At 43.6% G+C, this 15,846-nt stretch overlaps 1 protein-coding gene across 2 annotated transcripts in view; it reads left to right on the top strand.

The window, feature by feature from the left end:
• ACOT9 (acyl-CoA thioesterase 9) overlaps positions 1–15,846 on the top strand; it is a 45,041-nt gene that overhangs the window by 12,021 nt on the left and 17,174 nt on the right. For both annotated transcript variants that reach the window (XM_068270055.1, XM_068270054.1), the window contains 7 exons: positions 4,662–4,699; positions 5,800–5,883; positions 8,419–8,522; positions 12,133–12,206; positions 13,266–13,333; positions 14,742–14,853; positions 14,947–15,037. In XM_068270055.1, coding sequence (XP_068126156.1) covers positions 4,662–4,699; positions 5,800–5,883; positions 8,419–8,522; positions 12,133–12,206; positions 13,266–13,333; positions 14,742–14,853; positions 14,947–15,037 — 571 coding nt within the window. The remainder of the gene's footprint in view (positions 1–4,661; positions 4,700–5,799; positions 5,884–8,418; positions 8,523–12,132; positions 12,207–13,265; positions 13,334–14,741; positions 14,854–14,946; positions 15,038–15,846) is intronic.

Genomic DNA, 15,846 nt, shown 5'->3' with positions numbered 1-15,846 from the left:
TGTGGGTTTTTTTTTTTCCATTCAGAAGGATTGATTCACTTCCACTCCCTAATATGCTAGGTACACACCATACAATTTTCTGTTATAAGGGCTTGTTCACGCTTTCAGCTGATTTGCTGATTTTTTATTTTTTTATTTTTTTTAATGCGCTGGCGATATAAAGAGCTTGTGCAATGATTTCAATGACAGTGTTCACATGTGAGTGTTTTGATTTTATTAACATCGCAAATGCACTACATGTTCCATTATCTGAGCGTTTTTTGCTCAATGGAGAGTTTAGGGAAATCGCAACTCGCTTGAAAAAGCATTTTGTATAGCGATTTCCTGAGCACTTTTAAGAATAAATACATTGTATTTATTCATTTCCAGGTCAAAGAGATCACTTCTGACTGACGGAATCATGAAGAGAAAATCGTAATCACTCAACAAAAGCGCTTTTATGAACACAGGGAAAAACTCTTTGAAAAGAGCTCTATAAATTGCTCAGCACTTGCGATAGTGCTGGCGATTTATAATGTGAACAAAGTCTAACAGTCCCTGAAAACAGGAAGTAAAGGTTGATCTGAATGGGGCACAAACATTAAAAACCTGGTGTAGTGTTCCACTATCACCCCTCCCCATGCTGTCCAAAGCTAAAAAAAAAAAAAAATGTTTTGGTGGGAGTTATACTAAAGTTAGGGCAAATAAGGAAGAATTTTAAGTGTACCTGAAGTGACATGGGGCATGATGAGATAAACAGATACATGTAGTGTTAGCCCTATTAACCACCCTGGCATTACAATTATTGCGGCCGCTGGTGGCTTTTTTTTTTTTTTTTTAAAAAGGTTATTTTTTTAGTGTAGCTAGCACTAGGCTAGCTACACTCTCCCCCCAAGTCCCCTGGCACTGGGTCCCCCCTCCTGGCCGAGATCCCGCAATGGCTGAGACTTCCGCCATAGCTTCAAGCGTTGCTATGGTGACGATCGACCATGACGTCTGACGTCATGCGCAGTTCCGATCGCCGCCATAGCGACCCCTGGAGGCTATGGAGAGGCTGCGCCGGCGTGGGCTCCAAAGAGGGGGGAGTAAGCAAAAACAGCGGCGATCGGGGGGATCAGAGCGCCCCGGCAGCGATCGGAAGGGGTGATGTAGGTAGCCAATTGCTAGCTACACCCCCTCCGAAAATTTGGTGCAAAAAACAAGTTGACTTCCTGAGAAGTTAATAGAAGCCAAAACAGCTGAAAAAGAGTGATCTGCAGCTTCTACTAAGGTTTTTTTTTTTAAAGATTCTTTATTTAAAGATTAAGTTTTTACAGTACATATTAATCCAGGCCACAGGTAAACACAAAAGGACAACCATGAGGAAGAATACGCTCCCTGAGAAGGGAACAAAGTCGTGCTCATGAAAAGATATAAACATTATGACGTATGCTCTGCTATTGTAAGCTTGAGGCGACAGGTCGAGGGTGCCCATACATGTAGACCCGAGGGCCCGGACAGGCAGTAATTGTATCTGCATAGAAACAGTAAGAGGAAAAGAGAGAGAGAAGAAAAGAGAAGGATGAGATGCAGAGGGACCTGGGAAGCCCCGGTTCCACAGGGTCCAGAAAAGAGGGAAATTAAGAGGAGAGGAGGAGGCCAGGAGTAGGAATTTCCGTCAGGCTCACTTCGATCTACCCAGTGATTTAATTTATTGCTGTTGATTTTAATTTGCAAGGTTAAGACCCAACCCGAAGGAAAGAGCACTGAGTTAGTTCAATATCATTACTCAGCCAAGAGTTTTAAGTAGGAGTGTTTTGTAGTATTAATTTATATTCATCTGATTCTAAAAAAATATTCCAGTGAATCCATGTGTTAGAGAAAATCTCCTCTCTATTATAAATGCTATGTGTAAGGGATTCCATTTGATAGATATGTTTAATCTCGTTGATCCATTCCAGAATCGAAGGTGTTGCTGTTGATCTCCAGTTTCTTGCAATAATGATTCTAGCTGCTTGGATTAAGTGTTTGGTTAGAGAGTGTTTGAATTGCTTGAAAGGTTTAGGTGTGTTATGGAGGAGATAGGAGGGATCTGAGGAGGGTTCTCCATCAGTAAGAGTTTTAATGTGTTTCTGGACCTCCTGCCAGAAGGGTTGTATGTTTTCACATTCCTAAAAAATGTGGAGCAAGCTGCCATTTGCTTTATTGCATCTCCAGCAAAGAGGATTGGCTTGTGGGTATATTTTATGCAATCTGTTTGGAGTGAGATACCACCTGGAGAGGATCTTGTAGTTGGTCTCTTTCACTCTAGAAGACACTGAGGCAGTCTGGTTAAGGATCAGTATCTTCTGCCATCGCTCTTCTGTGAATTGTGTCTGGAGGTCTCGCTCCCATTTCTGTTTAAGCTCCTCTGACCAGGTGGCATCAGAGACCAACAGCTGATAAATATAGGAAAGTGTTTTTTTAGTTGTGCTGGTTGTCATGCAAAGGGATTCAAATTGTGTTAGAGGGCGAGACAGTTGTTCCTTCCTACCCAAGGATTCAAGGAAATGGATGAATTGTATATGACTCCATTCATCTAAGAAAGGACATGAGCGTTGTTCACGCATTTGGTTTGTTGATTTCCATATATTGTTGGAAATGAAGTCTCGGGCGCGTAAGGTTTCTCCCATTCTCCAACTAATATAGGCTTGAGAAAAGCATCCCAGTGGAAAGATAGGGTTGTCCAATACAGGGACCAATGGAGTAGGCCAAGGAGATATCTCAGTCAGGTGTCGGATTTTTGATAGGGCGTTAAGTGTGGTGTTTATTGACAAATAGTCATTAGATATTTGTTTAGATGCCCACGGATGTGATGTCAGAGTTGAACCCACAAAGTCCTGTTCAAGGAGAACCCATCTCTTTTGGGTGGAGTGTCTGTGCCAGTCTACCAGCCGGACCAGTGATGCCGCCAGATAGTATTTTCTGAAGTCAGGTATAGCGAGACCTCCCATAGCTTTTGGTAGGACAAGTACAGCAAGTCTAATTCGCGGAGGCTTACATCTCCAGATGAAACGGGCAAACCTCTTTCTTAATTGTTTAAAATGTTCAGATGGGAGGATGATTGGAATAGTTTGGTAGAGGTATAGGAGACGTGGCAGGACATTCATTTTAAGAATGTTTATTCGTCCCAGCCATGTAAAATGGGGTTTGTCCCACCTAAGAAGATCTTTCTCTATAGCTTTAATCAGAGGAGAGAAGTTAAGGCTATATAGGCTATTTAGCAGGGATGGGATACGGATACCCAGATAGGTGATGGCTTGGCTGTGCCATTTATAGGGGAAATTCTGCTTAATGAGTGCATTGAGTTCAGTTGACATTGAGATCCCCATTGCCTGGCATTTCTCAGGGTTTACCTTAAAGTTTGAAAGCAGACGATATCTTTCTAATTCCAGTTCTAATAGTGGTAATGAGATATGGGGATTAGTTAGGTAAAATAAGAGATCGTCTGCATAGGCCGCCACCTTGTGTTCAGATGTGGGGAGTTTGGGGCCAGTGATATCTGGGTTTTTGCGGACCAGGCGTAAAAAGGGCTCCAGGGATAGGGCAAAAATAAGAGGGGAGAGCAGGCAGCCCTGCCTAGTACCATTGGCGATGCGAAAGGAGGAGGAGACAACACCATTAACTCGGACTTGCGCTGTGGGTGCAGAATATAAGGCCATAATCCATTTGAGCATGTTAGGGCCTAGCCCAATTTGTTGAAGGGTGGATTCCAGGAATTTCCAGTCTACTCTGTCAAATGCTTTTTCTGCATCTGTTGACAGAAGTAGAAGGGGGATGTGTGATTTGTGGGCCCATTGGATAAGGTTAATAGTCCTTATGGTGTTGTCTCTCGCCTCCCGGCAAGGGATAAAGCCTGCCTGGTCGGGGTGTACTATAGAATTTATGTGGGGAGACAACCTGTTGGCTAAGACCTTGGCAAACAATTTAAGTTCTACTAAGGTTTTAATGCTAGAAAGTTCAAAAGGTCATTAATTCCATTTGTGTTTTTTTGTTTTTTTTTTGTCAGAAGGGCAGATCTGTCACTGCTGCTGTTCAAAAAGAAGTCATAAAATTAATCTATTAAACTGAGATAGGTGATTAGCAATAAAATATACATACCTGGGGGTTTTCCCCTGGCCTGATCGCTCCCACTGCGTCCTCTTTTCCCTCTCCGTTTGCCCACAACTGGCCCTGGAAACTCCGGCAGTCGGCCCAGTCCGGCCAGGTGCGCTCTCCTGTCTCGCTCCTGGTGCCGGAAGCATTCTGCACCTGCGCAATAATACTGCATAGGGGCAAAACGCTTCAGGCGAGGTTATCACGGCGGGAGGATGTGCAGGCAAGGCCGCACGTACGCAGTTGGTCATGGGCTGGAGGACTTTCCTGTGCCAATTGCGAGCGAACGGAGAGGGAGAAGAGGACGGTGTGGGAGAGATCGGGCTGGAGGGGGCTGGAGGAAGCCGCAGGTATGCATATTTTATTGCTAATCCCCATCTCGAGTTCCCTTTTAAATGTACCTTTTAGTAAAACTCATAGAATGAATAATCTCATAAGTTGATTTTCACTTCAGAATGGCTTTAAAAATGTTTTTATACTATGTGATTACATTTTAAATGTCTAAAAAAAAATTTAAACTGTTATTGCTATGTATAAAAATATAGTAAATATTGCATTTAATGTTGTAGGTTTGGTAGAATCCTTGAAGATCTGGACAGCTTGGGAGGTATAGTATCCAGCTACTTAAATGGAAAAATCATGACTTATGTGCTACTTTTCCAACATAATGGTACAGCCCCCTCCTTTTTAGATTGTAAGCCTTTTGCCAAGCCCCCCCCTCCCCTCCTTGTGTATCATACATGATTATGCATCCAGCCCACAGAATATCGTGAACTCCAATTACTGTGACTCCCTCCCCAGTGCATGATCTGGCATTGAGAACTGTATGTTATTGCTTATTATCTGTATTGTGTTGCCTGTTGCCCCTGTTATTGTCATTGTCTGTAACCTTATTCATTATACAGTGCTGCGAAATCAGCTAACGCTATATACATGCTATAAATAATACAGGCTAGTGTATTTCTAAATAAGTATTAAAATAACTTAGAATGATGTTTAAGAATACCCAGACAGCTCATAGTGATCCAGAAACACTAGGAAAGTGTAGGGGGCTAAAAGAGATCGAAAAACCCTCTTACTAAAAAGCAACACTGACTATAATATGACTTCTTAATTCAGAAGGTGTTTGCTTTATTTCAGCTTTATAAGTTATAGGCTTGCTATACCCCAACTGCACAGATACACACGCCTGCAGGCTAGTGATGTTTTCTGTTCCTGTGCTGGGTGTGCAGAGCCGCGCGGGAGTGACATCACTCGATAGGTGGGTTAAGCGGGGAGAACAATGCTCTCAGCCGTCGCTCAGGGGGAGTGATCTGCCTGTTAGATAAGCATGCCGTGCTAGGTCGGGGGACTACTCTACACTCACTAGATTCTTGGCAGAGGTGGTCTTTGTCAGCTGCCTCAGCCAAGTGTGGAGCCGTGTTATACATACCTGGGGCTTCCTCCAGCCCCATCTGCACGGATCGCTCCCACGCCACCGTCCTCAGCCTTCTCCTGCTTTGGTGCCGGGTCCCGTAACTTCCTCCAGTCGCAGCCAGTCTGACTCAAGGGAAGTGCGCTCTTTACGTATCTCTCCAGCAGCCGCTGGAGAGATACATAGTGGGCGCACTTCTCTTGCGCAGACTGGCAGCGACTGGAGGAAGTTACGGGACCCGGTGCCAAAACCGGTGCTAAATTTACTAAATTGTATTTCTTTTTTTCTTTCAGTTCTCATCTGTTACACCCACACAAAGTCTGACTCTAGTAGTGCATCTCCTCTTTCAATTGTCACAGCATTGGTAGATAAAATTGGTAAGTGAACCTGACATCAAAGGTTATCAAAAGTCTGATTTCATAGATTTTTGCTGATGTGCCTGGACTAATGGGTAAAACTGTAGGGGTACAGAACAGTGTATTGCACATTGTCCAGTTTTCTTTGCCTGTGTGCTATTGGAACAACAGTGCCTCTTGCAGAAGCATACTTTTGGGAAAAGCTCTATTGCTTAATATCATTTTAGTTTTTTTGTTAATTTTACATGCACATTTTTGTTTAGAAAAATGTAGTCTTTTCAGTTTAGCTGTACATATTAACAGGATTCATTGCAAATCTTTTTTATCAGGTAAACGTGCAGACTCAAGTGTGGACATTTTCTGTCAGGAATTATTTTTACTCAGTTTGAACACTTGCACTAATTCTTTGACTATTTTGTGGAGCAAGGTGGGAGTTTCTGGGTGATATGTAATCCAATTAGTGTGTTGCCATGTTTGCAGAAAAGACAGGTTTTTTTTCAACCTCTGGTTTTTTTGTGCCATAATATGATCTAGACCCAATCTCTGCTCCATTGACTGGAGACCTTGACCCTGAACCATGAAGAACACTAGAGAATCTAGAGAAAGACAACGGCCTCAATTCACTAAGATCATGCTGGAGATAAGGCAAGAGAAAACTTACCACCACACATCGATGGTATTTTCAGTGTTAATTCACTGAAGAAGCTTGCCTTATTAAGGTGTAGAGATAAGTTTTCACAGTGAGAGGAGTTAACTTATCATTTCTGTCTTTAGGTTACCTCCTCTGTAGTTATTTTCACATGCAGTTAATTAGCAGCCTGTCTTTAACTTTACAATACTGTAGTTATTTTAAGGATTGTAATGTTAACTTTAGAGATCTCTCCTTAACTTAGACAGAAGAGTAATGCCTAGTACACACCATGCAATTTCGCATCAGATAGATGGGTCAATAAATAATTTCCGACAGATCTGATCAGATTTGCGATCGTTTTTCTGATCGCTTCTATGCAAATCAATCGGAAATCAGATCGGACCTGTTGGAAATTATCTATTCGACCCATCTATGGCGGGAAATTGCATGGTGTGTACCAGGCTGTAAGTTTACTACGTGCCATATCACCATGGTGGTAACACTAGAAACAGCTCAGAAACGTTATTAACCTCCTTAGCGGTATGCCCGACACTGTGTCGGGCATACCGCTCTGTGGCCCAGGAGTCCTCCATAATAAATTTTTTTGTAACCAAATGACTTTAAATCCTTTAGCTAGCACTAGGCTAGTTAGTTCCCCCCCCCCCCCCTTCCCCCGGATCCAGCAATCAAGCAGCCTCCCGGCACAGCTCTGGTCTCTTTATGGGGAGGATCGGGTTTGCGCATGACGTCGGTGACGTCATATGCGATCCTCCCCATAGTGAAGACCGGAGCTGTCCGGGGAGGCTGCGCCGATCGCTGGATCCGGGCTGGGTAATGTATAAACGGGGGATCGGGGGGTGCCGGGCATTTGTACTAGCTAGCCTAGTGCTAGCAAGAGGGTTTTCGGCCGTGGGATCTCTGGGGGACTGGCGGGGGGGCTGGCGGGCAAAAGGTGTCAAAACCTCCTGAGCGACGTAACGCTCAGGAGGTTAAAGACAGCAGATAAGCTTAGTGAATTGAGGCCATTTACCCTGAACCATGAAGAACACTAGAGAATCTAGAGAAGTGATCCAACACAAATGTTATGTTAGGCGACAGAGGTTTGAAAACCTAATCTGGCTCATACAAAAGCTTGATAAGATTGCAGAATGGTAGTTAAGTTTCTAGTAGGTTTTGGAACTGCAGCCATGTCGGCACTGGTAGTGGTGAGAATGCTGGTTGCTCTGGATTTATTAAAGAGAGGTACTTGCTGTGGGAGTGTCTGCAATAACACATATGCCCTTTAATTTACTGACCTTGCAGCAGTACTCTCTATTTTCCAATATGACTTATATGAGATTTTCAAATTTTTGCTACCTAATAGCAAAGAAAAAAAAAATCAATCCAGGTTTGTTTAAAGGTTAAGGTTACGCTCACAGTGGAGCGTTTCGGCATAGCGGCCGAATTGTAACGTGGCTATCTGCACTGCAATGCACCACATATAACAACATTCACATTGCGGTCGGTGTGGTGCGGCCTAATTGTGTCCGGCCTTCCAATGCAGAGAATGCAGTGCATTACCTCAAGACGCACGTTAACAGTGACTATGCTTCACTGTTTGTGACACACCCGCGGATAACATACAGCCCAACTTTGCTGTTCTGGTGCATTGCATTCTTGCTTTTACAGGGAACACAATGCAATGACCACTGTGGACCTAGCCTTACAGTCTTTTGCATTCTTCACTGCTCCCAAACATTAGTAAATCCCCCTAATTATCACTTTATGTAACCCCCCATTAACAGTGGTTTTTATGTAAACCGTTAATCATTAACAGTATTTTTTTATTAAACCACTGTCTTCATTGTTGGCTACAGAAAAGTATTGGGTTTTTTGATCATTGCAACCTTGAATACCGCTCTGCCTAATACCGGTCTGTATTTCAGATTTACGTAAACAGATTATTTCTCCTGACTGTGACATCAAGCTGACAGGCTATGTGTCATGGGTTGGAAAAACTTCAATGGAAGTCAAAATGCATATGTTACAGGTTTGTGCCCTTCATGAGAGATCATTTAGCTCACTTTTCTTGCTGTTATGAGTTTACTTACTTGACTGTGATATGAATTTGTTTACTTTGATTAGTCAGTTTCTATTTTTCCCCCATCTGTTCAAATATGATTTACACAAATGTAGGCAAATTATGTCAGTTCTCCATTGTTCTAAGGATAGCACATTGCACTTTCCATGTTTACTAAATAGCTTAAACAGCTATTGTTAATATAATGTAGTTTCATTTTGAGCTACTAAGTCCTCAGAAGGACCACAGATTACATTCATTTTAATTTTGTGTATTTGTTTTGACCAAAAATAAGGCTTGTTGGTACATTCCATATAGCAGTGAGGGGTTCCTAGGTCTTCTGTACTGCCATGGGGTCTTCATGAGAAAACCCGTGAGCTAGAAGTATTGAGAAAATGGGCCATATTTACTAAGATTTTCTAGTGCTGGAACTCACTGAAAAACCTGAGTGATTTTGTAGACATAATAACTTGGAATCGACTTGGGTCCTACAGGAGAAAAGCACTTTATGAATGTTTTGTCATTGTTATTGGATTTATTTAACACACACATGTCGAGGGATAAACTGGTGCAAGACTGTATAATATGCAACCTTTTTACCTCAGCAGGGCAAACTACTATCATAAATGATGATGTAGTGAGCTCTAGCGGGTTAAGGTATTGTGCTGGACTTCCTGACTTGGAAAACCAGCCACACCTCCTCCATGGCATGCCGCTGCCTGCTGTGCAACACCCTGCACAGCACCTTGGTGAGGTCGTTATTGACCTCTGTACCAGTACCAAGTCCGGCAGCTATCAGGTGGGGAAGTGGTACAGAGTGAGGCTACATGCACATTAGCAGTGACCTTTGGTGTTTTCCCATAGTTTTTATCGCTTAGTGAGCATTTACACTAGCAGTGGATGGTGAACTTCAGTCAGCACTACGTTAATTGTATGCTACTTGCAGGGCATTTTGGCAGTCACATGGGCATCTCATGGTAATTTCCATATAGAAAATGACCATGCCAATATGATGCTGTACGGATGTTGGGGTCCAGTGAATGACAACGATGATACAGCTTTGTTTCCCCATGTTTAATGCTTGAGTGAACCTGGCTTTAACACAAAGTCCATAATAAGATTTTGATCCTACCATGCAGACTTGCTGGGGCTCAGTAGAGTTTAGTTTGAGATGGCTTCCTTTGTGGCTGAGGTAGAAAGGCTGCCTAGTGTGCAGCTTACTACAAAACAGGTATGCATTGACACACCACAGGGTCACTTAACAGTTGCCCCTGCAGATGCTTGCAAACTAGTAATTTGCCAACCTTTCAGCACTCCTCTCTATGGTTGGAAGTTTGTGTACTCTAGCTACTTGTTAGCAGGTTTTTTAACAAATTCAGGTCAGCATTTCTTGATAACTTAGGACTTCCAGTCCTGATGGCCATTCGCTAATCATTCCCAATATGTTCTCACTCTGGCTTTGTACAGGATAACTTGCAATGTTGTTTACAATTGGAAGAGACCCTGTGAATGAAGCTAATGGCTGTATGTAAGGAATAGCGTAGATGCCGCCGCGGAGACAAGCGGCATGGCGGCTATCTCCGCGTATCAGCCGGCGGCCTCTGCCGCGCGGGGTAAATGTTTGTTATGCCTGGTCCTTCCATTGCTCACAGGTTAAGGGCTATGCGCACGCGAGCAGAGTGACAGGACCTTTATGCAGCTAAGAGGGGGGTCAGCTGATCCTGCGGTCAGCTGACACCAGCTGGCATCCGGATTGGCTGATGGATTGGGGCGGCGCTGTGGAGCTTGCTGGATATATATAGAGCAGGCCTGTCAGTAGCTCCGCGTCTGCTGTTGTGTATGCTATATTGTGTTAGCGCTTAGACCCCAGTCAGTTCCCAAAGTGTGTTAGAACCAGCCGGAGCTGGGAATTCACACTTAGCTAGATTCTGTTGATAGCTTTAAAGTACTAGTGCATTGTTTATTTGTTATGACCTATTGCTTCCTCTGACTATTCTTCCGTTTGTCGATTCTGTACCTCAGGTTATCTGATTCACGTTGCCGACCCTGCCTGTCCCTGACGTTGAATCAGTCTTTCGATTCTGTACTTTGTCTGTCCGCTCGTTGCCAACTCTGCCTGTCTGACCTCTCTACCCGCACTGGTGGGCCCTGCCACTAGTGAGGGAAATCGTTTTCCTGCACCAATCTCCTAGGTGTAGGATACTGCCTTCTAGTCGGGATACCTGCTCCTCAGGTATCCTAGGCTGCAGTACTATCTGTGTCACTTGCCATTAGGCTGCAGTACTATCTGTGTCACTTGTCACTAGGCTGCAGTACTATCTGTGTCACTTGCCATTAGATAGAAAGAACAAGGGTGCGCTTCTATGGTGCATTAACTTTATTTTCTGGTATCACGCATCAAACAATTGCACTTACATTGAATGTGCAAGTATTACACATGTAGGGGGCCGCCACCGAGTCTCTGCCACTTCCTGAGCCTGGCCAGGGCTTCAGGATCTGTGTGCGATGTTGGGCTGGTGGACTGGGTACAACCGCCGACTCCTACTCCTTTCGGCAAGCCGTCTATTCGTCACAACGCGTTTCGGCGCTTAGCCACGCCAAGCCACGACCGGAAGAAGGCGTGGCTATGTGCCAAAACGCGTTGTGACGAATAGAAGTTAATGCACCATAGGAGTGCACCCTTGTTCTTTCTATCTATACACACCAGATTCCTGGCACCACCCAGCTAAGGGAGCGGCACCGTGGGCATAATACACACTTAAAGGGCCATACCAATCTACAGCTAGCGCCGGGTCTACACTTCACTTGCTATTAGGCTGCAGTACGATCTGTGTCACTTGCTATTAGGCTGCAGTACTACCTGTGTCACTTGCTATTAGGCTGCAGTACTGTCTGTCTCACTCTAGCTTAGGCTGCAGTAACGCCTGAATCAAACTGGGCTACAGCACCAATTGTATCAACTACTCCTAGGCTGCAAGACAGTCAGCTCCACCTGTTCTTCAGAGGAGCCTGAGTTCAGCACTACTGTGGTTCTCTCCTTATATTGTGCACCAAAACACTACCGGGTTGCAGTACACTCTGAATCACTTGCTCCACAGGTGATCAGTTATACAGCATTATTGTATTACACACATTAGCCCTCTTGCCTGCAGTACTGTCTGACTCACTCCGCCATTAGGTGAGCATCAGCTGCAGGCTGAGTCACCCGCTCCTCGGGTAAGCTCTCTCATCTGAATTACTGTTACACCCAAACACGATCCTCCACTGGTTGTCACGTGTAAGGCTATACTAGTATTATTGGTGATTCTGCAGATCACCATATAATCAGCTATAGCATCTGTATTATTGGTGATACTGCAGATCACCAATAATCAGAGATCTCTGTGTGCTGACACCGTTACACTGTAGTATTCATTAATAGGCATTGCAAGCAGTGCATGCAGCAGCTGTTGCTTGTCACTATGCATACCAGTCTGTACTTCCAATTCTCCAGTGGTAGGACTAGGTTGAAATCACCTAGCAATACTGCAGTGTACATGGTGAGCGGTGTCATTCTGATAACTCTGCTTTATTGTTACAGCTTCACGATGGCGCTTACAGTCCAGTGCTGGATGCTACATTTGTTATGGTGGCCAGGGATCCAGAGAACAAGAGGTAAATCAACTGCACTTTCCATACTTGACTATGTGCATGAATAGGGATTGGGAATATTTTATATTCTGGACAGTGCTGGGAAGGGTTATGGTTTCTATAATATTTTAATTGTGGTCTTATGATCCTCAGCCAGCACACAGATGGCTTTATTAATCTGAATCTAAAGCATAAACTGAAATATAAAGATTTGGGTGGAGTTCCACTTAAAAGTTAATAGGTTTTCAAACATCTTTATATCTACTTTGCCCCCTAATACTGGGTGATATGCAAGTGTGTTTGATAGAATTCAGTGAAGCCCAAATACCTTTTTTTTTCTACCCTAGAAAAATGGTCTTGGGACCTTTGCGCGTCTTTGTGAAACAGGTGTAGACTGCTTCTGGGGTGTGTCTTTATTGTAGCCACATGCACTGAATGACTTTAATATGTCTTCTCCTCTCCCCCAATCTTCCACTGACTTAATCCTTGCATGAGATTACCAACCCTAGATGTTATGCTGGGAATACACAGCTCGATTTTGAGCCATTAAGATGGCTTGATAGATAATTTCCAACATGTCCGATCTCCCGCCCGATCTTTTCACCACTCGAGTCCGGATTGAAGTGAATGGGAAAAGATAAGAAAAACGAGTGAAAGATAATTGACTGCGGAATCAAGCGATGAAACGATCGAGCGGCAAAATCGAGCCGTGTATTCCCAGCATTAGTGCTCAGTACACTGCTATACCTTTCTGTGTCAGCAGTTGCACTATAAAGCCTATGGTCGCTCTCCCTGATTTTTCATTGTTTGCAAATGCAAATAGAGAATTATGCCATCACTCCCTTTCCCCTTTGGAAAGGTCAGTCACATGACAAAGAGGTGTGTGTGCGTGAATAAATTGTAGATCTGCCAGGAAAGTGCGGATTTCTTCCTCTGCATGGAGCCATCTCCTCCCTCTGCTTCCTCCAGTGGGGCACATGTAGGAGGTGTGCAGTGTGCTCTTATTATTTGTTATAATAATTGAATGATATATTGTCTTTCTAGTAGTACTTTTTGATCATTCCTTAATTTGAATTTATTTAGGCCAGCATTTGTTAACCCGTTGGTTCCTGAAGGGGAAGAAGAGAAAAAGCTTTTCCACCAAGGAGAAAGTAAGTTCAATAACTCAATGCTCATTGGTGTGGTTTGTGGACCGGATGGTTGCATCCATACAGTTTTCTCAGCTGGTTGGTTATAAACAGACAGTTATTAATAAAGAGTATTGCAGAATATAGATCCTGATGAAAGGCAATACCATGCAGGTGTAGTGAATTTGAACAGTTATTCTTAGTATAAAAATGGCTATCTTTAGTAATTGCTGAAATCAATTGAAAATCTATGTGGTATGTGTGGAAGGTTTTAATCCCTCTTGGTCTGATTCAGATCAGAGAGGGAACGATCTGTTTGCAGCATTTGGTGGCAATCTATGTGTGTGTGCCACCTTAAAGCACACCTGAAATGAGAGCGATATGGAGGTTGACATACTTATTTCCTTTTAAAGCGAACCTGAACTCAGAACCATCCGGATAATTAATAAAGCTGGGGGGGTTCCAAGCGGCGGTCATGTGCCTACAAGCACTTCCTCCTCCCGGGTTGAAGGAGGAAGTGTTTGTAGTCCCGTGACGCGGCTTGGAACGCAGTGTGGGAGGTGCCGTGGGACGGATGAAAGAAGAAGGCTGCTGGGTACGTTTATTCCACCACCCCCCCTCACCCACCTGCTCAGCTGCATTAATTATTCGGATGAAATCCGAATTAAACTCATTCGGATTTTGTCCGGATTTAATCCGTTGCTCATCACTGCTCAGAACTTTCTGTCTGCTCTAAAATATATGCAACAGCATAATTGCCTTTAAAGATAAACATTTCTTTGTTACAGCTCGTACAAAATCCTGCAATAAATCTGCAGTGTTTCTATTTCCTGCTTTCATTGAACCAAACATTGGGATAACATACTGTTTACAAATTAGCTGTTCTGCCATGGCAGAGGAGATTTGTGAGCTGACACAGCTGAAGAGTTCAAATTACAGTGGTGATTAGACACAGATGAGGGGAATGAAATAGGCTAAACTCTCTAAATACATACAGGGTGCATTTCTCTGTTTTCTTTCTTCCTGTGCAAGAGTTCAGGTCCACTTTAACAATGCAGATTTCCTGGCTGTACTACTGAACCTCTACCTCTAATACTTTTAGCCATAGATCCTGAACAAGCATGCAGGTCAGGTGCTCTGATTGACATTTGTGTGGATTAGCTGCATGCTTGTTTCAGGCGTGTGTGATTTAGACACTACAGCAGCCAAAGAGGAGGGACTGCCAGGCTACAGGTATTGTTTTAAAAGGAAATAAATATGTCCGCCTCCATATTACTCTATGTGCTTCAGTTCACTAGGCTGCAATATGAAATGCTTGAGAAGCATTAATCTCATCTTTTTTTGCTCCACTTTTCATAATTCTGCTTCTGTTTTTTGTTCCTTATCTAGAAAATACGTTACCTACAATGTAATAAGCTGTTCTTTTATTTAGTGAACAAATTGAGACGCGTTGCATTCAGCACGGCATCTTTACTGAAAATGGCTCCAACTGAGGAGGAAAGAAAAATTATCCATGACATATTTCTGAACACGCTGGATCCAAGGTATGCACTTACACAGCACCCTCGTGGTTATTTATGTAGAAATAATATTTGAAGGAGCCACTTCCGAATGCTTCTTGCACTGTTATTCTGTAGGACTGTGAGCTTCAGAAGCCGTGTTTTACCTCCCAACTCTGTGTGGATGGAAGATGCCAAACTCAAGGGCCTTGAGATCTGTCAGCCTCAGGTATAAACAGTTGGTATTAATATTCTGTGTATTATTCAGAGGTGTGCATGGGAATAGGGTCCCTGTCATGTTGGATCCCCTAAGCTTGGGGATGGGGTTAGATGATCCAAAATAAACAAACTGGACTTATAATATCTGTATTATTTTATTTAGTATTTATATAGCGCTGGCTTGAAGGTCATTTGACTGTTGTATGAATTAAATTATGCGCTCATCTGAAGGACAGTTAGTGACATGATAATGTATTCTGTAAAGCACTGTGGAAGATGTCCGCATCTATATAAGCAAAAAGTTTTGAATCGGGATGATACCATTTATTGGCTAACTTAAAAGAATAAGAGTAAGCAAGCTTTCGGCTGTATAGCCTTCATCAGGCTTCAATCCTGTTTAGGCTTCAAGCCTGACGAAGGCTGTACAGGTTAACGAACGAGATAGGGACTGTCGGTTAGTTCTTAACCTGAATCCGTCCTTAAGTTGGGACAGCCACCTTTGCCCCCATTCTATAAGCAGAGTAGGCGCAGCGGAAGGCAGATAGGGGACATCTCACCTGTTCCACGGTGGTAGAAGAGTCCCAGCGTGCTGCCCGGAATCTGCGTGGCCGTCCTCTCTTCGTTCACTGTCCTCCCGGCGGCTTCTCATGCGTCGCATAATGACGCATTAGGAGGTGCCGCCACTAGGGATTTTCCTGATTGCGTGACCTTCACGCCAGCGCTATATAAATACTAAATAAAATATCTGCCTTCCGCTGCGACTACTCTGCTTTAAAAACGGCAGCAGAAAAGGTAGTCCCCAGTTGCGTGACGTCATCG

The sequence above is a fragment of the Hyperolius riggenbachi genome, chromosome 2, assembly GCF_040937935.1.
Source record: "Hyperolius riggenbachi isolate aHypRig1 chromosome 2, aHypRig1.pri, whole genome shotgun sequence".
Lineage (NCBI taxonomy): Eukaryota > Metazoa > Chordata > Amphibia > Anura > Hyperoliidae > Hyperolius > Hyperolius riggenbachi.
Note: the sequence above shows the minus strand (reverse complement) of the source record. Positions and strands in the feature narration are given on the sequence as shown.